Consider the following 24318-nt stretch of genomic DNA (forward strand, 5'->3'; position numbering starts at 1 on the left):
CCCTATGTATTTTTGTATGTGTCATCATTGATGTGGGGAAGGGCAATAACGATGCTTCTTGTCAGATTTTAGACTGATTTTTAGACAAGGACCTGCCGAAGTCGTTGCAGGAATAACGTAGCATTCCGATACAGAATTGTTTCCGAAGTATTTTAAATGCCTATGAATGGGTTCCTGGCTTGCAGTAGGTGGAAACAAGAATGTTATGGCTGATTTCGTCGCTCGGGTGCAATTTTAGTTGCATGATCAAGTTAATCACGTAGTCTCGAATCTCGGTTTCTATTCATAATAGAATATCCGCGTGTGACAATCAGGAATGAACACTTTCTACTAGTAGTAGGGATGGGTAGGTAAAAACCTGACTTGTTTCGATCAACGTACAGAAACAGTTCAGTCACTTGCGTGGTCTGTGACTTGCTTCATTCGTCAGCAATCTCACCACCACTCATAACAGAGTAGCCTACCTCAGTGCGATGACTGTTGTATCCCGGAAGCTGTTGTCTAACACAAAATTGATTTACGGTGGGACCAGACCAGACAATAGATCAATTGGACTCTCGAGTCATTAAATTACCGCATTATTTTGACAATACGGTCCACATACGTTCGGCTACTCATCAACATCAAACGATAGGTTTCTCTCGCTCAAAGATTCAAAAGCGTACAAGTTCGACCCACGTCGTCCAAATATCATTTTATCGACCGAAAAGATCATTGCTCTATCAAATATGCCGTACCTGACGTGTGGAACAGTATCCCGCCGCACATCCGACAATCGACGAGCATGTCCATTGTCCACATTGAAGTCGAAATACAAGCAATTTCTACTAGATATAAACTAGTCCGCCCACAAGAATGCCGGACCATGACCTGACCTATCGATCTCGCCTTCCGTGACATGTCACCCCATTTTGTCGCTTGCTTTTCTATACTATCTTCTTTGACTTTTCATTCAGTGTGCACTGTGCAGTGCATGCCTCCTCTTTACATCGCCTAGGCCCCAGGCCAAGGTTGGGTGTTTGATTCCAAAGACCCCTCCTAGTCGTTTCGACACCTTCCAATCTTTTTTGTATCGTAATTTTTGTGGTGTATTGAACTGATAAAATTGCTAATAGACCGAACCGAACCACCCGGGCAGTTCGACCTTATGTTGAGGTTTTGGCGGAAGGTGCTGACCTTTTTCTACTCACCCCCATAAGAACCAAGGGCTAAACATTGAAATGACGTTGGTTGATGGTGATATTTTCTATATATCTTTTTTTATCGTCGTCGTACCAAATCTTGTACTCGGGGTAGGGGAGACCGGGGACAATTGTAACACTTTTTGTATTTTCCAACATTACGTAGTGTTTTTCTCGTGGAAATTTCACTTCCAAAGTTTTATATAAAGAAGCCAACAACTCAATAGTTGATACAAAAACTAATTTGGAACTCAATCAACAATCAATCATGGAAATTTTGGGTCGCAAAAATTGCTGCTCAAATGTTACAATCGCCCCGTACCCAGGGGCAATTGTACCACCCTTGCGGGGCAATTGTAACAGTGTTATTTATAACTAAACACAAACGAAATGAACAACTAAAACGGAAGCACAAATTGTAATATTGCATGAAACTAAAGGAAGAGACGTTTGAACGCTTCCAGGCTATGCCCCATCGCATTTATGACATATGAATGCAATATCACCTTTCGTGTCTTGTTCAAGCTTAAAGTGTACAGGAGACACATTCATTCCATCATCTCCCTACACACATTCGGCCTCTTCTACCAAGTTCTGTTGTTCAGCGTGCATAATGGGCTGGCCATTCGGTCACCTGCGGAGGTGCGAAACCGACCTGGCTAACATATCTTGGTTGAATGGGCCGATGATAGTATAGCAAAACGAGGACGCAACATTGTGTGGCGTCAAAGCTATAATGACATTCTTCTGTGCTGTACAAAATTGAAATAAATTGTTCACATCAAATATCAAAATGTAAGTGATGGGCCATGATCAAAGTCAGAGGACGAGAATTCAGTCATGACCATTGAAGTTCGACACACCAAAAGTCGATCAACATGAGAAAGGGTGGTTGAATCACGAAAATAACCGAACCGCCAGATTCACATCACCACTATTGTATAGCCGTTTCGACAGATGATCATGTTAGAATTGGTATCGCAAGGTTGTATCTGTTCCGGTGAACTTCTAGCTGTTGCAAGATTATTCTGCAGTAGATGAATGGTAATACCAACATATGAACAAAGACATTCAGAATTGATAACATATTGTAACTGGGCAAAAGTAACAGAGTGTTACGATTGCCCCTGACACTCTCGACCATGATTAGAGTCTCAGTATGGTACCTTCCCAACGATGCAAGTCCTATTCTTTCAATCATCACGGTAGACTATAGTGACATTGCTCCAGCTACATATATTACGTTGTAACTACTTGAGTTACTATTCGTCTAGACAAATTATTCCAGGCCAGAAAAACTTTACTAAAGGGTCAAAAATTTCGTTTTTTGTACATTATTCCGGGGTTTCGCATCGTAGCTCAACGTAACTCCAGGTATAATAGGAGAGATAACTACTGCATGCACACTTAAAATATTAAGCTGATTTCTCCATTCTACTAGCGGTGAGGTCGATTGTTACATTTGCCCCTAGTTACATTTGTCCCCGGTCTCCCCTACTCGTTGTTTTATAGTGTTCATGGTACTTCGACATGAGCATTTTACACCAGACCGACATTGCCAACTTATAGCATCGCCAATTTTCACTCCAGAGTTTTTGTAAGACATCGCTTACTCAGATCACATGGTGAGAGGAGGAACCTGCGACCTGCCCCATAATAAACCTTCAGTACGTTCAGGAAGAGATTCTACAGTCGGCCTCGGTCTTTTTTCGCATGCCGTCCTCTTCTTTTGCTTCAAGTTCAAGGAGACAAGACAGCACAGACTCAAAACAGTCTACCCGACAAATACTACACGTTTTTCTGGAACTGCCGCGAAGGTTGACTAAATAAAATGGTCAACTCACCTAGAATCGCAATTATCTGTATAAATTCCCCGGTTTTATGTCTGTTATTGAAACCTGAAGAAAAAGCGTCCTCTTTTTCAGATATGAAAATATGGTAACCCTATCAAACTCTGTCTCACGCGATTCGGGTGCTCGTTTAGCATAGGGTTACCATACGTCCTCATGCTTTGTCGTTCTATTTCAGGTTTTTGAAAAGGCCCTCCGAGGACGCCTAAATGTCCTCCTTTTCGGGAATTCGTCCTCCTTTACAGCTTTTAGAGCTAAGATAGTGGATAGATCCGAGTGAAATTGGGCATAAATGACGCTAAATAGATTCGTAGTTCGAACCAAAGTGACGACATTTTTATTTAGCCGACCAACCACGAAATCGTGAAAAATTCACCATTTTTTCCGGATTTTACTCCAGTATTCTAAGTTTGAAAATGTTTGCATAGTTTCTGTACCACCACCACTGTTGTTATGTACTCGGTTGGATGTAAATAAAGACTCTCTCTCTCTGTCTTGAAAAAGTTTACTCCTTTCCCGATTCCAAAATATGTTAACCCCAGAGCAGCCAATAGAAATGATACCACTCATCTTTGAGCGTAACACATCGTTCATAGTCCGAGACTCCCTATATATCCGTAAAGTTGTTGTTTATTTAAAGCCGTTCAAATACAAACACACCGTTATTCCACAGTCACGAGAAAGCAAGTATATACTCTACGACAACATTGAACCGGTAAGCAAGCTATGCGTTAATGCACTAGAGGTGATATAGTAACTGAGATTTTGCAATAAGGGGGGGGGGATCATCCGGTTCACTTCCGTTTTTTCTTCATTCTCTCCTCCTCCAATTTCGCTTCCCTGGCGTCTTCCTCTTTCGCAATACGGAGGCTGAGGGTAGAGAAGAAATCAAGGTTAAACATTTGTAAAATAGAATATGTAAATTATTGAGGAAAAGAATTTTGGCATTTCATTAGTTTGTATCCGTTCATCGTTTTGGAAAGATCAAGTCGGCATTTGCGGACTGTCGAAATTTAATCGATCGATTAAATGAAATTGATGTTTCACGCGGATCTTATGACAAGTTCAAGATCACTTTGTGAATTGCCAAAGTGCAAGTAGTTTTGTCTAAAAACAAGTAAAGTTGAAAATGTCTGAAAACAGTGAATTTTTGGTAGCCTATCCCACCACCAAGGATTTATCGTGGATATCTCCGCAAGTTCGACTAATAAGTAAGTATTCTGGGCCTGGTTTTGCGAAAAAAAACTGAAAAGTGTCAAGCAGAAATAACTTAAAACCACTGAGCTGAACCAAAGTCTTAATTTCCTATTTCATTATATCATATCATCGTATTTCATTGATGTAACTGTTTGAAACCCCTGACGAGTGTCACGATAATAAATATGAGTAGGGAGAGGAGGCAAGATAAGACATGCAATTCTTTCCCAGAAAATTTTTATGATGGGCAGATTCCTTCAACTATGTTGTTCCCATAATGTCATTCTATAGTCCTACCATATTAACAAGGCAAACAGATTTGAGGTTGGGCAGAAAAATGCCAAAAACTATATTTTCATAGCAGTGTTGCCGCTGTGTTGGGATCAAGTCACTACCTTCGAGTCACGAGTCATTTCGAGTCATTGCCCATTTTGACTCGAGCCAAGTCAAGTCAATCGATTTTACAAGGTGACTCGAGTCAAGTCAAGTCACTCGATTTTTGGAGATGACTCGAGTCAAGTCAAGTCGAGTCAAGTCAAGTCAAATCCCGAGTCAAGTCACAATTCAAGTCAAGTTGCCTTTTCGAAGTTTGAGGCATGCTTACGTCATGGCATTTTGCTAGCTGTCTGAAATACAGATTGAGTGGCCAACTGGCCATTGATTCTGAACCGATGAACCAATTTAGAGTTAAGATACAAGCAACAGGGCGCTGTATGGCTCACATATACGTAAAAATGTTAAACTACGTAAGTAATTTCATAGCTTCAGTTATAGATACCAGCCAAAATAGAGAATAGAGAAACGAATTGATGATAAGATGCAATACATTAATCATTTACAAATTGATATGACAGAATTCGAGCCTGCACCAATGATTGAGGGCTGTATAAATTATATTCGATTTCAATAAAACAAGACGTTTGGTTCAGGTAAAAGCAGAGAACAGAAATACACATTTTGCTATTAAATTACTTTACTACTAGTTTACGAAACGTAAGCGGTAAGCTTCGCGATCACTTCATTCGTGGTCAATTTATTTGCGAGAGAACAATGGGAGCTCAGTAAAACTCACAATCATGGACCGGTTGGTCGCTCTCCCGGGTTACAACACCATTTCGAATCCGACCATTATGTAAGATACAGTGGTTTCTATCGACACCGATTACTTGATGACTTGAAAATTGACTCGTAAATTTTGCTCCGAGTCACGAGTCAATCCACATTTCTGATACGCCGAGTCAAGTCAAGTCAAGTCATTTTAGCAAAGTGACTCGAGTCAAGTCAAGTCATACGAAAAATGTGTCATCCCAACACTGTTTCATAGTCTATGTCAGTCATGTGAATTCATGTTTGTAAGGGCATATCTGTCATAGTACTTCATATTACAAAACAACATTACTGGGGCTGGTTGAGTGCAATATTAGCAGTGTAATCGTGCACTTACCTCTGAAAAGCAACGGACAGAAATTTTTTTATTCAAGTTTATACAATAATTGAGGTGTGGGGGTAAGATGAGACAAAACCATGGGGGTAAGTTGAGACATGGGTATCAGAGGGCTTTTCTATTGAAGGCCTAGCAAGATTAAAAGTTTAATGTTGAAGGCACACAAAATGTATTATTTATCTAGTAGTTTACCAGATGTGACATTACAAGACAAAATAATAACGAAACTCTTAATGTTGCTGGATCTCACGGATAATTGGTTTTCGGTGTCATTTAAATTTGTATATGATGTACAAATTCTTTTTAAAAGTGAGTTATTTCATGATTATTATATTTTATTCACGATGTTGCTAGTTGATTCATCATTTCGGATGAGTTGGTGGTGTAATGAGCAAGAATTGCTTGGTGTCTCATCTTACCCTCACCGGGGGGTAAGTTGAGACATTTGAGCAAGGATTTTTGAGGGCCAAGTAATCCATCAGTATGTTGTTCAATATAACTCAAGCCATAGTCATAAATAGTACAGATCACAGGCTTTCCATTGGTACCAAAAGTAATCCTCAGAAGGCATTACTCTTTGAGTGGCGTTGAATTATCAGAAAAGTGTCTCATCTTGGCCTCCTCTCCCCCTATATTATACAATCCAATTCCAGTTACGTACCTTCGCTTTTCTTCTTTCTCGATGTCTTTATAGCTGGCGTCCATTTTCGATAACTCCCATTCGCTTTCACGGCCGTATTTCGCTTTGTCGTATCCGAAAATCTGCTTGATATGCGATGACACGTCGATCTCCTCCTCCACTGTTAACATTGGAATTGGTATGAATATGGGATTTGAACATATACCGGTGCTGGATATTCGAGAGGCCTAACTACAAATGCAAACCTTTTGACGAGCAGTAATGTCAAATGGTCTTTATGGAATCTATGCCGGGTTGTAACCAAGTCACAAGTCAATTTAACTTCTATAGTTTTGACTCGAGCTCGAGTTAAGTCGAGTCATTTTCAATTCATCAGTGAGTCACGTCAAAGTCCAAGTCGTTATGTTCACTGTTCAGTTTTCAGTTAAACCCACTTTTTCAACTCTGTACGAGTGATATAGAATGGCTCCCATTCATAATATAGTAATTCTCCTCGGTCTTGACAGTTTCTGGCCCTTTTTCCAAGTATCAGGACTGACAGACGAAATACCAATAATGCGATATTTTAGTATTCTCCGAAGTCACAATGAAATGTCTGTCTTGGCCGTCCTAGTCTCGAGTCATATGACTTGGTAGGAGTCATGCACAATGACTCGAGTACAAATCTAGTCACTCGAGTCGACTCATTTTACGCATTTGAAAAAATGACTCGAGTCAAATCGAGTCACCAAAAAATCGCGACTCGAGTCATTACAACCCTGATAAATTCAAATCGAATTAATCCTAAAGAGCATCCTCATTACCCTCGTCGTCATCTGCAATGAAGCCTTCCAGCTCCGAATCATATTCGTCGCTGTCATCGTCAATGACGCCGTATCGCTGCCTTTTGGGGGGCGCAGCTACACTGTTACGTAACTGCGGCGGTACCGGCTTGCCTTGATCCCGCAATTTCCTGACCATCTGCGCCTTGTAGCGCTCGATGGATTCCGGGGTGAAGTTTTCTGAAAACATGTAAGAGATGATGTTGTGATGCAATGATATAGCAATAGTATAGAGTGGGTTATACGATGTGAGAATGTCTTTCTGCAAGTGCGAGCCAGACGTTTGGAACAGACAGCATAGTTATTATGGGTACTCAAATAGAAGTAACCTAAATTTCTATCAAGGAGCAAGTAGCAGTGATTTTAAAATATTTTAGTTAAAGAAGTAAGTAATCCAGAAGTACTCTAAACAATTCAAAGCTCGAGTAGGCAAAACCTGCTCCAACACTCCGAAAAAGCACAAGTACTTCGCCACTGACGACACAACTACAACCCAGCTTCCATATGTCAAGGGCATTAAATTTAACGATGACTTTCAATATTGTATCGACGACTGAAACACTGACCACTCTCTTATTATAATCCAGCCCCTCTCCCCCAATAAAAAAAATAAATCCGAAAGCAGTTCAAGTCACTCACCTATGACTCTTCCGTGTTTTTTGTAAGCTTTGATGTAGGGATCTTCTTTCGCCACACCGGGATAGTTGGTGCGCACCTCTTCGCTTGTGACGCTCAAGGTGCATTTACCTTTACGCACTGGAGGCTGTTCCAGCTTTTTCTTCGCTGCAAAGAAAAAACCACGACTTAGAAGAGGCGTACGTTGGTTACGGCTAAAACGGAATGACCATTCCGCAAAATTCTGAGTATAGGTTTCAATTACTTATAAAATACACAGCTACCCACCTTCTCTCTCCTTAGCCCACGGGTCTATCATCAACTTAGATAAGTCTGGGCGTTTCGGCTTCACCACAGTGTGCTTATAAGGGTTGGAAATCACTTTTTTCTTTTCGGCAGGCACGAACGAAGGTTTCTTGGCTACGACCGGTTCGCTTTTGGGCGGCCTGCTCTCCGAAATCTGCGGCTTCTTCGCAGTCACTTTATCCTTCTTACTGGACATCATCAGCTCCTGCTTTTTCAGGTAGGAAGATATGCTTTGGTCGACGGATGACGCTGGGGGTAACATCTTGGGCTTCTTTGCAGGCGTGCAGGTATCCGATTCTTGCTTTCGTTTTTCCTTCTTGTGCGATAAGGAATGCGGGTTGGACTTGGGAACGTTATCGGCTGAAACTTTTAAATCCGAATATTTCCGTTTGGAATTATTATCGTAATTCTTCCGTTTGGAATCATGATCGGAATGTTTACGTTTGGAGTCATGATCAGAATTTCTCCGTTTGGAATCAGTGTTGTTATTTTTCCGTTTGGAATCATGATCGTATTTTTTCCGTTTAGAATCATTATCATAAGTTTTCCGTTTAGAGTCTATCTCGTACTTTTTCCGCTTGGAATCTTCATCTGGATATTTCCGTGTGGAATAATTATCGGAATGTTTCCGTTTAGAATCTCCGTTAGAGTTTGTAGGCGCCTGACTGCCGTCGGACTTCTTAAACTTCTCCATCAGCGCTTTGACCTTCGCCCTCTTGGCTTCGTCCGACATGCCCGCGGACAGTTTTGCGATTTTGAAATCTCCGAGAGATTTCTGGGAGGATTTTTGCGACCTTTCGGCCGATCTCAGCCGCTCTTCCAGCTCTCTCCTTTTCCGTCTCTCTCTGTGGTATTTTTCTTCCGCGGTCAGAGGCTTGCCGTAGCGATCCGTGCTGCTATCTGTAAAAAAAGCAATTTTTGCTTCAAAATCTGTGTGAATAGTCTTTTCGCTGCAAACACAGTCTGTCGGCAATGCGTACAATGCGGTCGAGCCTTGCAGCGTTATCAGACAAGATAAGACCACAGTTTAAAACCACTCCCTAGTGATAAGAAACTGGATGCTATATCATGTCTACGTCCTAGTGCAAAGTACATGCATTAGTCAGGAAAAAACAAGGTAACCACAATCTAATCTGAGAGACATCGGTTGCTAGCATGTAGTCTCTCGGCTACATGGATGACTCGAAAAGCATGTCGGAATAATACGACTCTTATTCAGGATAAGCGCCATCTTTTTGTCAGATTTGGTGATACGATTGTTGATATACAATGTTCTTTTCAATTCTCTACTAGTTGCTGGCAATTACCCCAACGGGTATGTCAGCCAAAAATAATGGGGTTGATTTCAAAATCAATATATTACCCAATCAATTTAAAGCAATTTTGCAGTTAACTAAAAGGACCGTAGTCAAGTCAGCTTGAATTGCTGAAAATGCCCCTAATTGACACAAAATGAGCATCGATGACAAAATTTGATCGGGTGTGCCAAAAGTCTCAAAAATTAAGACATCCCGCTAGAAATACAGCGTTGAGATCAATTTTGATAGACCTCGACTAGACTAGGCCTCCACAAAACTGTGTAGCTCGCTCAGAACACGGTTACCAGTGAATTCAGCATTAGAAATGTAGTACCGTACAACCACATCTATTATTATTATTATAAAAGCAATTCATGGATAATGTAGTAAATGTTTCATGCAGAATACGAGCGTGAATAAATGAATTGTCGTATACGGCTTTTGGTGAAATTCAGAATGTTGAATTCGGCACTAAGTGTGTATTAATGTATTCGGGTTGTGCAGACTTGTACAAAGTACCAAAATAGTTACCTGACAGTCAACTAACTACTGGTTTGTATCGTACTTCTAGTCACAGTTGCGGATTTTGAAACGCGAGTAATCCCAGTCCTAGTTCTAATTGCCCATTTAAAAAAATTTGGTGGCCGCATAACTAGAAAACGCCGTGATATTGGTTGTCACTAAAAGTGAGTAGGACTAGTTCTAGTTTTGAAAACTGCCGCCAAATTCACAGGTTCAGTAAGACAAGCTGGCAAGGTTAGGACCCACAAATATCGACACCTGGTAGCAGAACTAGCGAAGAAATACAACCATACCATCAGAATCATCGCCAGAGTCGCTTTCCTCGGACGAAGACGAGTCGCTTTGCGCGTGCTTTTTTTTCTCGGCCAGTTCGAGCAGATCCGAAAACTCCAAGTTCGCCGCCATCCGAGCCTTGGCCCGCTGCTTCTCCAGTTTTCTGAGCTTTCTCTCGTCTCGTTGCGGGAGAGGCTCGTTCGAGACGCCATTGTCGATATCATCGATACCGGGAACTTTAAACTGTAAAATTTAAAAATTAAAAAAAAAAAATTAAAAAAATTCCAGAGTATGTAAAGTAGGCTAATTCCACTTTTACTCAGAAGTTTTTTTAGGCAAGAACCGTACATATTTGCTAATGCCGGTGACGTCACATTTGGTGATACAATTGTTGATATACAGTGTTCTTCCCAAATCTCTACTAGTTACTGACGATTACCCCCGACGAACGTCAGCCGACAATATTCGGGTATATTTCAACATGAACACATTATTCAATTGTATATTGAAGTTCTGTACCTCCAAGAAACCGTTATGGGCCATGGATATTGGATTTGACACATTTCATATTAATAACTTGGTAGGCTTTCAACAGCTATAAATATCTTATTATAAGTAGGGCTGAGTACGATGATTAAAGTGCACGAATGGAGAGATGATTTTTTGAGCAATTATGAGAGAAATTGTTATTTTACCTTTCCTATGCTTCTCATGAATGCTTTGTGTTTACGTTCTTCTTCTGGGGTAAGCTCTGGCATGTTGCCATTGGAACGACGTTTCTTCGGCTCAGGATACAGCCCGAGAATGTCCTCTCCTTTGTAGACCTGAACATCAAGACATGATAGTATATTGATATATTTAACTTTGTATGATCTGATTACTAAGCTTACTTTCAGATTATCTTTCGTTCTTCTAGCCATTGAATTGGCTTTCCTTGTGGTTTTCGACGCGGTTCGCAGCTTCAGCAGTTCTTCCTTCTTCTTCATAGCTTCGATGCCTGTTATAAACGTATAGATTGATAACTTTAGGAAGGCAATATAAAGACACTGGTGAAAGACATCAGTCCTTTTCAAGATTCTACAACAAATTCTGAAAGAAACTCTTTTGATAACTATTCAACACAGGTAATATTAATCATAATGATTGTGGCTGGGTAGTGGGAGATGATTTTTTCGAATACCGGCGCTGAAATTATACGATCCTCGACAATAAGAGTAATATTATTAACAAAAATCGCAGATTCCACAATATTTTTCACAGTAGAAGCCTTGAAACCTCAATTGTCAGTATCACAGCAGACGAGACATTTAGTACAAAGATACACACGATAGTGTAAATAATATATATATGTGAAGTCGTAATCAAGCCATGGCATTGTGACAAAGTGCAGTTAAATAGGTATGTTCGAAAGAATACCAAATTCTCTTTATGTAGCGTACAATTGGCATTATTTTTTCATAGCCACACAAAGGGCACATAATTGAACTTAACACATCTGTCAAACTGTTATGCGATACTCTAATCCTAGACTCAAAGCCCAATGCTCGATTCATAATCGCACTCTGGTACTCAATTATGCCCAGCGCTGATAATGATATAGCGGGATTACATCATCTTGAAACTGATAAAAATCTAAACGAGCAACCCTTTACCAATGCATCAGGATTGACAGGATTATTTTAGTACTACAATACTAAATAACAATGTTTTCTTGCATTAATGACAAAACGAGTTTAGAGTATAAGGGAAATCACAGATTGCATTTTCCTAATCGGACCAATATTTTCCACAAGGTTACTCCTATACTGCCACAAAACAACAGATTGAAAAATTATTGTTAATGTTATGATGACAAATTTTCATGCAAATACATAATCTTATATACTCACTTTTCTTCTTTTCCTCATCTTGCTGCTTCTTCAAAAAAGCTTTTATTGCACTCTGGTCCACTTGGCCTTTGGGCAACTTTTTCGGCGGTGCTACTTTCGTACTGTAACTGGACCTCTGCAAGATAAATATAAGGTTACACCATCGTTACTTAAGATTATAATCAGTAACTTGCCCCATGTACCTTTACAGTGCTTGTTTCCATCTGGTTTCTCTTGGCTTGAGCAAGAACTTCATTCAGATTCATCGTGAATCTCAGACAGTCAGTTATAGCAACAAAATTCAAAGTCCAAAAGACAGTAAGCTTGGTTTAACAGCTCCAATTTGTCTTAACCTCCTTCACAAGCGCGACCTTCAACAGACTGAATTACGAATCCAGATTCAGCAGCTATTTAAGGAGAGATTCATGCTGAACAGTTCAACAATCTTATGAACTCATCGAAATCATTATCAAAGACGATGTTCCTGCCGTCAAAAGAAACACAGAGGATTAGATATAGCAATAAACATAGAGCGAGGCAGTTAAGATAACATAAGAAATCCTTAATTGCGTAAGAGAGCACTGACCATTGTCTACCGAGGGTGAAAGATAACGAATCCATTACCTCATTTTCATAACGAGCGTACCCTGTTCAACAGCAGACAGATTAACAATTGAACATAACGACATCAGGAGATAACAATCTGTTCGGGCGACAGTGATGCTAAACCCCACTGATAACACATCCAATCACGTCTCCTCAATTCATTGTATTAAGACAATAAAAGACTCCGCTAATCCTCTCATTAACATGCTCTACGCCAGGGTGGGTGTCTCATTAAAAGACTACTCCAAGTCGTTTCGGCACCCTTCTCTCTTTTCAATATGTCGCAATCTTGTGGTGTTTTGATCTGATTAAAATTTCAATAAAATGGACTAACATCGCCGCCTGCGAGACGAAGAAAATAAAACTTGTTGCGAACAGCTGATGTTAGTGATGTAGCTGCGTGACGTCGTTGCACCCCGTTCTGTATGACTGATCAGTGGTCATCACATCGGTCAGTCACGCTTCTTACGTGCGAAATAGCGCTTCAAAATAAATAAAAATAAATAAAAATAGGTAATGTGAAACATCTTTGCGATATCCAACGAAGCTAAACATAGGCTTAGGTTTCCTGGGCCAACTCATCTCTGAACAAGTGAACATTTCCGTTCAGTTTATCAGATCCACAATACAGCGATACAATGAAAAGATAGGTAGGAGTCGAAACGACATGGATTAGTATTTGAAATAGAAAGATAATAGACACTTACGTGACCTTTGACACAAACCAATCAGGTTGCAGCAGAATGTAAACAAAGAACAAGGCCGGGCAACCTTACTATGAGCTCTTATGGGAAATGGTTGAAAAATGAAGGTTTTAAGCAAATTTACGTTGAATTGGCGATGACTGGCCTTAATAAATAGTAATAGCGTAGAGCTAGTATGTAGTTGCAGCTTTTAGTCTAGGATGAACATGAATGGTGGTAAGTACGCATCAGCATGCTGTGTCCAAATGCATGGTTTTTTGACAACTTTTCGGATTAAGCGATGATTGTTGTATACTATACTATAGGATTATTGTAATGCATATTTTGACGATTTCATAGGCTGCCGGTCTCGAGCGTAATTTTCAAGCATATCTCATGTTCAGAAACATATGCTATAAAATACAGCTGCTGCCACACATCACAATTTTGGTGTATTGATTATGAAACTTGAAAGCTATGGAGATTCCATCGAATTTCTGGATTTGAGTGGAACAGCATCTTCTTCTAGCACCGCGGAGAAAGCTACTCAATGGAAATACACATTCTCAGAAAATCTATTATTAATTCGTCTTGCACTTGTAAGACAGGGTAAGTAAAGCAAAAGATATTTTTTTCAGAAATTCCTGCAACAAATGTTGTAACCATGATTTATTTTCACATTAGGTTCTGATATATGCTCTCATGCATATATGCATTGATTAAGACAATCCAGGACCTGAAGCTACAAGGAGTACATTGTGATTTGCATCAGTCTCAGTGAGCTCGATCGTGATTGACAATCAATTTCTCGACCGTACTCGCAACCGATCAACTCCTGCCTCAAGGTAGATTTTGGTGTATCTGGTGTCTTCAGTTTTATAACATTCCACCAAACACAAATAATCCTAGTACATTTTCACCTGGAGAATTGTTCATTCAACAAATTGGGCCTCTAAATAAGCTTCAATGCACACCACTGGAGTATAGTATGAATAGACATGCACTGTTGGTACACATTGACCATGGCACCGCGCAATTACGATCCGTAGCATGCTATTAGGCATCACGATATTCACAATGGAACTGAATTTGCACGATTGCCGAATATGTTGCGTCGGTCATTTTTAATTTTCAATCTTGAATTAGAGTAAGCAATTAGTTCATATTTGGTTAGTTGATACACAATGCTGCATAGTATGATACCAGACAAAATTTTATACTCCTTGATTCTTCCGATCAGCTGTTCAATATGAATACGTTGTCTCGCCATCTTTCTTGTTGTGGAACAGTCTGGCTCTGGCATTTGACGGTGTGCCAAATCATGTGCATGAATATTTAAATCTAGATTCAATTTCTTGATTTCAGACTCAATGGTGAATCCCTTTTCTGCCATGATAGCATTTCCTGGTTCACCATAGCTGAACTCCATCATTGTCTCACATTTCTTGTCGAATCCACATATTTCACTAATATTTCGATCTGAAATGGTCCATGTGAACAGTTCCTGCACGAAAGTAAGTGCACCACAATCCATCAATCCTTTCAAAGTTGTATGTGATTTATTGACAGTCAATAATCATTCTAGTTTTGAGAAATCATGAATGAATGCAAATGGTGCCTTTTTAAGAACCACATATCTACATGGCCAAATCGAAATCTAATGAAGCAGTTATATACGGTTGACCCAATGGTTTAATACTATGCTTACAGCAATACTATAAATTTGACGTCAGTATGATAAGCAATTCAGAAAGAATTTAATGTAGTCTAGCATAAAATTTCAGCTTCTCCGCATCTTTTGACATTATGATGCTCCTCTGAGAACTAAACTTCACTAGCAATAATTGTCCGTCAATTTGTAATTTTCCTTGACGGGTTTCCTGTTTTGTGCTTCTACTTCTTCCAGAAATTTGATTTTCTTGCGTTTTATCCATCAAATTCCTCTTTCTGCAGCTTCATATAAGATATCCATCAAGCCTGCACAAAATATATAATATGTTTATTTTACAGAGCAACACTGCTGTGCACTTGTGCAGGCACCTATCAAGGCGTACTCGTCCGACTCATGCAACGTATCAGCGCTACCAATTTCAACTATTCATCTCATTATTGAATATATTGCTCTCAACAGTTTCAATCCATTACACACCATCAAGCAACAAAACTGGATTGGAATAAAACGAGACACACTCCAAGTCGATTGTGGCATCAAGTGTGACTGCATTTCAGATTAGACTCATTCTGAAACACAGAATTGTTTCATCTAAATTATGTCACGATTCCATATTTTTAGTTCAATAATAGATAAGTCATTTTATTAATAAAATGAGAATTCAGATGACTACAAGGAAGTCCACATGCCTTTATCCAGATTTTACATTCTTCCATGCATGTTATTGGCTCTGGGAAAGGTACAAGCGCACACCAGGAACGGTCTGGGTAGCCATCTCCAAGTTACACAGGCTATTAGCGCAGTGGTTATCCGGCATTTGTCCTGATTGATTCAATACATGAGCTAGAACAAAAAATGACGATTTCAGCTGGAAACGGATCATGTTGCCTAACATATATCATATTAATATGATCATTGAATATGCAGACGAGTGTCCAGTGTAACAGTAATTTGCTAGATAATGATGCAGACTGTAGACTGTACTATACGATTTCATAAATAGAACGCTTATAACGCCAAGCCCACATAATGAATACCCCACATATCCTGACTCAAGACTAATCTAATACATGCTTTCGGTACGACAATCCCATTGTGTACGACTAAGGATAATACAGCAATAGTTGCTTCATCAGAAAAGTTGTCAGAAATCCATTCATTTGGACATACCATGCTGATGAGTGCTTGTCACCATTCATGTTTATTGTAGGTTAGAACACTGCAAATACATACTAGCTCTACGTTATTACCATTCACCAAAGCCAGCTATTCCCAATTCAATGTAATTTTGCAAAAAACCTTCATTTTTCAACCCTTTTCCATAAGCGCTCATAGTGAGATTGCCCGGCCTCGTTCTTTGTTTACATCCTGCTGCTACCTGATTGGTTCGTGTCAAAGGTCACGTAAGTGTCTATACAAAAGGACAAGCGACAAAATGAGGTGGCATGTGACGGAAGGTGAGATCGATGTATCAGGTCGTGGTCGGGTAAACGTGATGGCTGACAAGACTAGTAGCCTATTCCTTCAGTTGAATTGAAATTGTTTGTATTTCGACTTAAAAATGGGGACATTGAACATTAGGGGGATTCAAAAATGACTTTTTTACTCAAATTGCACTGGCTACTTGATAAAATTGTTAGGTTGCACAATTAAAGGCTGCACACCATGTTTGGTTCAATTTCCAACCAGTAGACACATTGCTACAAAAGAAAAAAAATTCAAAATTTTCTGTTAACGCCATGAAATTGTTCGGTTGTCTATAGATGCTCATAAAATTTGACTCAATTCCAACCAGGGGAAGCGGAGTTGTTGCAGACGGAAAAATTTGGATTTGAATAAAATAGTATTTAGGTTAGCCAATGGACTGGACATGGCCATTGGACATGCACGACGACTCTCGGATAGCTGCTCCACAATTCCAGGGATATCTAAAACTTCTAGATATATATCCCTTCACAATTCAGTTCGGGCATATTTGACAGAGTGATGATCTTTTCTTTCGACCAATGAACGGCGATGACGCGCGTGTGTTGTAGGCTAGCCTACTTAGCACTTTTTTGATACCGAGGTAGGCTATAGCCTATATAGAAGTCATTAAAATTTTTAGGGCAGTAACCGCATTGGAACTGATATATAAACTTGGCAACTTGACATTTTTACATGATATTTGCACTGTAAATTTTACCGATTTTACCACTGTCTAATTTTGAAATGGAACTACTAGAGCCATAGCCTATATACACTCCCCACTTTCTTAAATCGTACGATCTTTTATCGCCTTATATATAGCCTGGTCGCTGACGAAAATGTATACATGATGTGAGATAGTCACGAACCTAAACTCCGTCGAGTGCGAAACAGAGCGCTTTCTTATCGCCCCTCATCATCCTACTTCTATGTCAATTTGGAACGCGCGGGCCTGCAAAAACTCCCGCAAGTTATTAGGCTACCGCTCCTCGCATTAATAAGGGATGATGTCGTGACTGTTGTGACCTAATTATCCCGCTCAGTGCAAATTGCAATGTCGACAAACATCCTTAAAAAGCAGATAATATAGCATATATTTTGGGCGTCCCGATAATTCGTATTAATTTCATTATGTGGATGAAACAAACTTAAAATTGCAGTTATTATAGAGAGATGCGTGCGAAGAATGAACGCAAAATCACAAACTTTCCACTACCATAAAATGTAAACTCGGGTGATTCTATCACTATCGCTATATCATATATCACTCGCAAACACAAAACGAGATAGACAAAACGACACGCCGTGGGTGAAGACCGCACAATTAGCAGAAAAGGACGTTGATGATCATTGTAAATATGCATCCCACAAAAAGCACCGTTAAAGGTTACGATTCATATATATTGCGAAAATCGACTATAAAAAGATAAAAAGCAAACATCTTCTTCCCATAAAATTGCTGATCAAGATATACTCGTCCCAACTTCATTTGATGGATATTATGCCCCATCCATTCACGAGAAAAGTCCCATCTTCGCCCCAAGAAGCCGAAAGGCTGCGGTTGTTGTTGTTGTTGTTTATTAAACATCAATAATGGCGCTTATCGCCTGACGGCCTTTTGCGCCACGGCCAATAACATTGTACATGAATAATGGCGGAAACGGAATAAATTGGATGCACTCAGATCATAACAGGCGGTATCACAAGAACATGAGGGTACATGCGGTTGCACAAGAAAACAAATCAAAGAAAGGCTGCGGTTATTAGGAAGAAGCGCATGGAAAACAACGGGGTGAGACTTTGATGGCAATGAAGTTACACCAAATCAATTCGCTCAGTCAAGTGATGGTTGTTTAATAAAAATGTGTTCTGGTATTACGATTCATAAGCGCTTTATTGTACTTGCGAGAACTTGCATATTACGACCAATGTTCCCTCTAATTTTTCAAGAGTCAGCGCAAACACGCCGACTCACTGCGCAGGCCCTCGGGCAACAGTGCGCAACCACCCTCCAATAGGGTGATAAAACTAACTACTGGGGGGCTTCGCCCCCCAGACCCCCCTGTGGCTCTAGGCTTTTTCCGGTGCTTATCATCTATATTGGGTGCCTAATTAGTAGTAGCGTCCCTAGACGCGCGAAGCGCGAAAAAAATCTATAATTCATGATTGCATCGGCCAATATGATCGGGAATTGCCTATATATTGCCATCAATTTTTATCCTCTCCCTGCTCACATAATCAGATTTACCGGTAGAGCTGATCCAGTGAGGTGTGTTGGAATAGATAGGCCCTCTAAATAATAATAAAACATCTTCGGGCGTACCCGTTGATATAATGACTTCGTTACATGATGCTATTTCGTGACCCCCTATCTGCTATGTCAAAAGATATTGAAATCGCCAAAACGTACTAAAGTAAAAGACGTACACGATTTCAAATTGGAAATTTCTTAACTGGAAAAAATGTTCCCTCGATATGGCATTTGTCTTGTTGTGGGACTCGGATCGCCAGGACAGGAACATTCGGTGCCAGCCATTTAGGCGCCTATGGACATTGGACATGGACAATTACACATTAGGGCTTTTCAAAAATGACTTTTTTATCAAATCGCACTGGCTACTTGATAAAACTGTTAGGTTACCTAATTTAAGCCTACACACCAAATTTGGTTCAATTCCAACCAGTAGCCGCATTGCTACAGGGGAAGAAAGTTTATATTTATTATATGAAAATAAATCATAAAAAATTTAAAAAATTTCTGTTCACCCGATGAAAGTGCTGAGCTGTCTTCAAAGACGATGCAAAACAAATTTGACTCAATTCTAACTAGTAGAAGCCGAATTATGTGAGTTTTACGTTGATAATTTTCGGATTATCGACCGATCAAGGATAATCCGAGGATTATCATCGAAAAACTCACATAACTCCGCTTTTACTGGTCGGAATTGAGTCAAATTTGTTTTGCATCGTCTTTGAAGACAGCTCAACACTTTCATGGGGTGAACAGGAAATTTTTAAATTTTCTGTTCACCCTATTTTTATATAATAAATAGAAACTTTCTTCTCCTGTAGCACTGCGGCTACTGGTTGCAATTGAACCAAAGTTAGTGTGTAGGCTTAAATTAGGTAACCTAACAATTTTATCAAGTAGCCAGTTTGATTTGAGAAAAAAAATCATTTTTGAAGAGTCCTATTACACATATATTTGTATATACCGAAGTTTTTGGTCAGCACCGGGGCAGTCATTTTCTCCCAAGGTTTTCTCGCTGCTGATCGTTCTGGCGCACTTCTTGAAGCCGCATGTTACATCGCCTTTAACTTCATATGTCTTGGCGTGTCATGGTGCGGTAATGGTCGACGCCCAACTGCCCACTTTTATAAATCATGCGTAATTTTTGTTGGGAAAGGGTACCGAATAATCAGATATCTCACAATAATAAAACGCGCGTAGCGCGGAAAAAAAATCCTGAAAAATTCCAAAAAAATACATCATGATTTATGTTAATTCTCGAAATAATTTTGGACCCCCTTCGAGCTCGGCCCCTCCAATTGGGTGGTTTGGGGTGCGAAAGTTACGGTCCTGATTAAATCTTACGCAATGTTCATGCCACGCGGAGAAGACTATTCGTTAGTTTCTCGCAGATTAACTTCGAGCTAGCCCATTGTTATTTATAACCAGAGGTGGTCAGTAACGAAGTACTTCTACTTTTTCGAAGTACTCAAGTAGTTTTCCTCTACTTCTGCTACTTACTCAAGTCGATCTGATTTTCGCTACTTCTACTTCAACTTCGTAATATTTTGTAATTTACTTATACTTACTTTTCGCTATTTTCAGTTTGTCAAGTAGAAGTAGTTTAATCCTCCAATCAGGAAGATAGCCTGTAGAATTTTGGGGCTGTTTTCACGGAGTATCAACATTTAATTTTCATAAAAGTTGAGTAAAGCCGAGAATTTTCGTCACGCATCGCGCTCAGTGGATATGGAGTAACCCAGGGGTTCTCAAAGGGTGGGCCACAGAGCATTTTGAGGTGGGCCACAGAGCTATTTAGAAAATTTCAGAATTAATGTAAGTTCAGTTATATTTCTTATGTTATTCGCTAAAAATACATTCGTATTATCTAATTATACGTAGGCTAGGCTACATAAAGCTTTTCATCCGACTCTGATTAGACGTAGTGGCACGTCTGAAGTCAGCTTGTACTAATCGAAAACGTTAGGGAGAAACGGTGGCTTTTTCTACTGGCTATGACAACCTACAGCTAACAGCAACTAAAAAAAATTCAAGCGTATAATAGGCCTAACTGGAAGATAATGCTGAAGTAACCAAGTATTCCAGCAGGGTCATATGTCGTTTGCCGTTTAAAGGGGTATGCAATGAAGTGCAATTGATGTACAGATTTACTGTACTTCGGCAGGCCGTATTATTGCAAGCTAAAAATAGCCATGATTGCAAATTATTAGCAACTTCTGGCGGAGGTATACTGCATCACCGCAACGAATCGTAATGGATTGAGGATTTAACGGAGCGCATTAATCATGGAAGTCGGTTTAAAATGTCCGGCCTGGAAATCACTGTACATAATGCAAGAGTCACAGGAATTAATTGTATCATTGGATTGAATATTCTGACATCGCAACTTCAGTCGTTTTGGTACAAGACATACAAAGTAGCCTACATCATGCATATTGAAAAATCTTTCTCCACTTCTCTGTATAGTACCCCATTCAACAATGAATTGTTCGATGCTGGCCCAGAATGATTATAATATTCCCCACAATAGTATCACTCAAGTCCTAATCGCACAGTGCGGGGATCTCATCGTTGTGTCTCGCGAAGAGAATGGAGCAGCGGACGAAAATAATCTACTGAAGAGTTTTAGCATATGATCTACCAGGGCCGTAACTGCCGCACCCACACCCCCAATTGTGGGAGCTCGAAGGGGCGCAAGATTATTTCGTTGGTCGTTTATTGGAGGATATTTATTCAACTTGAATTTTTTTTTCGCGCGTCGCGTGATTTCATATCCCGGGAGATCGAGATTTAAATATCATCAGTTAGAGAAAAATGCACACATTTTAGTGAAATAGGCATATCGGCGCTGTCCATGACCACGCATTAAACAGGATTAAGACTGTAATATATCAGGTGGGCCACAGCACAATTTTAAACCGGAAAATGGGCCACGGCCTAGAAAGGGCTGAGAACCCCTGGAGTAACCAGTCTGATTTCACGAAATTATCGGTGAACATAATTTGGGTAGGGGGTTGGCGTGGTTCCGTTCACACCTCATTGTCGTCCTTTGCCCATATGAAATATTTCAACACGTTTGAAACTGATGTTTCGCAATCCAGCATTTTCTTATCATATCGTAATCTAGCAGTCAATAGTGTGTCCTAATCTGGAAAAGTGGACTCTGACTCTTTTTTTTTAGTTTTAGAGCTGTGTTTGCATACCAATATTCGAAACTTTCTGGACTAAAGACATGAAATAGATGTACTGCTTTTAGAAGTAGTATCTATATTTCACTTCCAATTCCCAGCATCATATACTTTGAGTTCTAATTAATATCAGTTCTTTTGTCGCGATAACATATATGACACATGTTGAAATATAAAAGCAATTGTTGCAATGCCTTCAATTTCCGGAAATAAAGCTCCACAATATGGCATTTTTACGATCCACCATATATTTTATTAACGTTTACTAATCGCGCAAAGTGTTCACACCGTATCCTATATAACTTCTCCGTATTGTTCTTCGACTAAACTACGGGCCCCATATTATGGGGAGTGCGCCAAACCATGATATTTTCTAAACGTGCTGTTCGATTAAACAGAGGATTAGCATCGCATTTACATATCAATACTATCATTTTCATCCCATGACGCGGAAGAATACTTATGCTGTCGAAGATTGAATACCTCCTGATATGCATCAATATGAATCAAGCTCGGCACTTTTCGATTTCAATTTGCTCCATTTGACAATCCATGCGAACGAATTACGATAGTTTTCACAACTACTTACTTACTTGAGTAGATTTAAAGTCAGTGAATTCTACTTCTACTTCAAGTAGTTTTAGGTTGCTTATGGAAGAAGTACGTTTACTCGTACTTGAGTAGATCTTTTCGTCGCTACTCCTACTTCTACTTGAGTAGCTTCCTTGACTACTTTGACCACCTCTGTTTATAACTTTGTTAAACCATGTTATTTCGCCATTCCGAGAAAATAATGCGCTATTCAAATGATATCAGTATCGCTCACGCGTACGAGGCCATGCTAAAAAAAATCTTCCGTGAGGCGCACGTGATTGTGAATTCTCATTTCTTCACGGAGCGCAATAGTTACCTTTGCGGGGCGCACTTGTACCTCGGTTTCAGACTTCAGTGATAACACTATTTGCCCCTGGCAATGTTCCATCTTAATTTTCACGAATCTGCGCGCCTGCGTGGTCCATTGGACAACAGTGCGCAACAACTATAAAAAAAAACATCATTTCTAATTTCTTGTGCGCAGCGTAGATTTTCTGTGCGCAGAGTCGTTTCAGCACTGCGCATTTGCGCACGTGCGCAGCTTAGAGGGAACATTGATTACGACTGTGTTCTTTATCAAAAGGACACTGGCATTCCAAACTGCAGCATCGTATCTGGCCAGTCGCGTCGGTTTCCGGTTCTGAAATTGAATGATTTGCTGTTATAAATTCGATTCAATGAGCCGTTAGTTAGAGCGGTGGTTTTATCAATCATGCTATAGCACATCGAAGATAGAGTATTCGAAGATCGAGTATTTGCCGACTACGCGTGGATAAAATATCCGTTGCTAAGGACTTGATGGCGATAGCTAACGCTTGTGGTGAACAGCGAGGCTCCGAAATCCAACATTTCTACTGCCAATGCGATACATCGCTCTATTCCTCCTTCGTGTTCAAGGGCTCTTAACCCGTGGTCCACAAACGAGTTTTAGGGTCCATGAAGGCCTATTTTTAAACCATGTGTAACAACTATAAAACCACAGTGTCCTTTATAAGCCATGTTCTTACTTTTGACTTATGTCATACAGGCGATAGGAACACTAATAATAATTGCATTCCAACAGATATCCAGGCCGTCACCAGGCCGATTTTTAGTCACCGGCTTCTCAAATCTCATGGTTAGGGGCCACGGAGCCACCCAATAGGATTTAGGGTCCACGCTAGTAAGAAGGTTAAGAACCCCGATTTATGGCATCGTCAATAGTTCATGTATAACTAAAACGTGTAGTAATCGTTCTATTACAAAAATACAATCGATTATATACGCTAAACGGTCGATTCTGATTACTTCGAATGTTTCTGAAATGCAATCGATCAAGATTACGAACACTATGCTGTAATCGAATATAATTACAGATTACTCCGCTTCTGCTCACAATATAGTTGAAAATGATACCTTTGCTTTCGGGGTGACTTTCTTGGGTATCTATGACTTTGAATGTGCGTTCGATCGCCCGTTTTGCCAACACCGGTACTTCTTCACAGCTGCTGTACGGCTTTGATGGGGATGGCGACCTTAGAAGAGATTTCAACTTGACCTTTTCACGATCTAATTTTCTCTTATTCCTATAAAATGGGTCGAGCTTCTTTACAACAAGTAATTGCGCCTTTGCTAGCGACCAAGGACTTTTTCGTCTATTTGAAGTGATGTTAGGATTCAGATTCTCCTCGTTTTCGAACGATGATTCGCCGGACTCGGAAAATTTGGTAGAAAAGCTCGATGTCGGAGAAATAATTCTGATATCTTGTGCGTCATCGTAGTGCGTGGTATAGGATCGCTCAAAAGCCTCCTTGAGAAGTTCCTTCAACGAATCAGCATTCATTGCCGTTATGCAACGATGCG

The 24318-nt window shown here is 40.0% G+C and overlaps 2 protein-coding genes and 2 long non-coding RNA genes across 7 annotated transcripts; 1 reads left to right on the forward strand and 3 right to left on the reverse strand.

Moving 5' to 3' along the window:
* Nucleotides 1-3643: 3643 nt before the first annotated feature.
* On the reverse strand, nucleotides 3644-12884 carry LOC145437606 (uncharacterized). 2 transcript variants are annotated; one of them, XM_080314878.1, is made up of 10 exons: nucleotides 12219-12884; nucleotides 12037-12151; nucleotides 11038-11144; nucleotides 10843-10971; nucleotides 10168-10390; nucleotides 8037-8954; nucleotides 7773-7916; nucleotides 7116-7313; nucleotides 6334-6472; nucleotides 3644-3901 (listed from the first exon to the last, which is right to left on the reverse strand). In XM_080314878.1, exons 1-10 carry the CDS (start codon nucleotides 12279-12281, stop codon nucleotides 3826-3828), a joined length of 2112 nt encoding a protein of 703 aa, XP_080171004.1. In that variant the 5' UTR covers nucleotides 12282-12884; the 3' UTR covers nucleotides 3644-3825. The 2 variants fall into 2 exon arrangements, with proteins under 2 accessions (XP_080171004.1, XP_080171003.1); XM_080314877.1 differs by having other exon boundaries at nucleotides 12210-12884.
* A 964-nt stretch (nucleotides 12885-13848) lies between these two features.
* LOC145437608 (uncharacterized) lies at nucleotides 13849-15651 on the forward strand. Of its 2 annotated transcripts, XR_013914700.1 has the most exons (3): nucleotides 13849-13913; nucleotides 13989-14149; nucleotides 15315-15651. It is a non-coding gene; the product is annotated as an uncharacterized LOC145437608 (long non-coding RNA). The 2 variants fall into 2 exon arrangements; XR_013914699.1 differs by lacking the exon at nucleotides 13849-13913 and having other exon boundaries at nucleotides 13964-14149.
* Nucleotides 14845-16388, reverse strand: LOC145437607 (uncharacterized). 2 transcript variants are annotated; one of them, XR_013914698.1, is made up of 3 exons: nucleotides 16147-16388; nucleotides 15666-15819; nucleotides 14845-15281 (listed from the first exon to the last, which is right to left on the reverse strand). It is a non-coding gene; the product is annotated as an uncharacterized LOC145437607 (long non-coding RNA). The 2 variants fall into 2 exon arrangements; XR_013914697.1 differs by having other exon boundaries at nucleotides 16227-16385.
* A 6630-nt stretch (nucleotides 16389-23018) lies between these two features.
* LOC145438027 (uncharacterized) lies at nucleotides 23019-24318 on the reverse strand. Its single transcript, XM_080315389.1, has 2 exons — nucleotides 23872-24318; nucleotides 23019-23116 (listed from the first exon to the last, which is right to left on the reverse strand). The coding sequence occupies exons 1-2, from the start codon at nucleotides 24296-24298 to the stop codon at nucleotides 23019-23021; spliced, it is 525 nt and encodes a 174-aa protein (XP_080171515.1). The 5' UTR covers nucleotides 24299-24318.

Source organism: Botryllus schlosseri, chromosome 4 (genome assembly GCF_051294905.1).
Source record: "Botryllus schlosseri isolate E-star chromosome 4, Bs_hap1, whole genome shotgun sequence".
NCBI classification, from domain to species: Eukaryota; Metazoa; Chordata; class Ascidiacea; order Stolidobranchia; family Styelidae; genus Botryllus; species Botryllus schlosseri.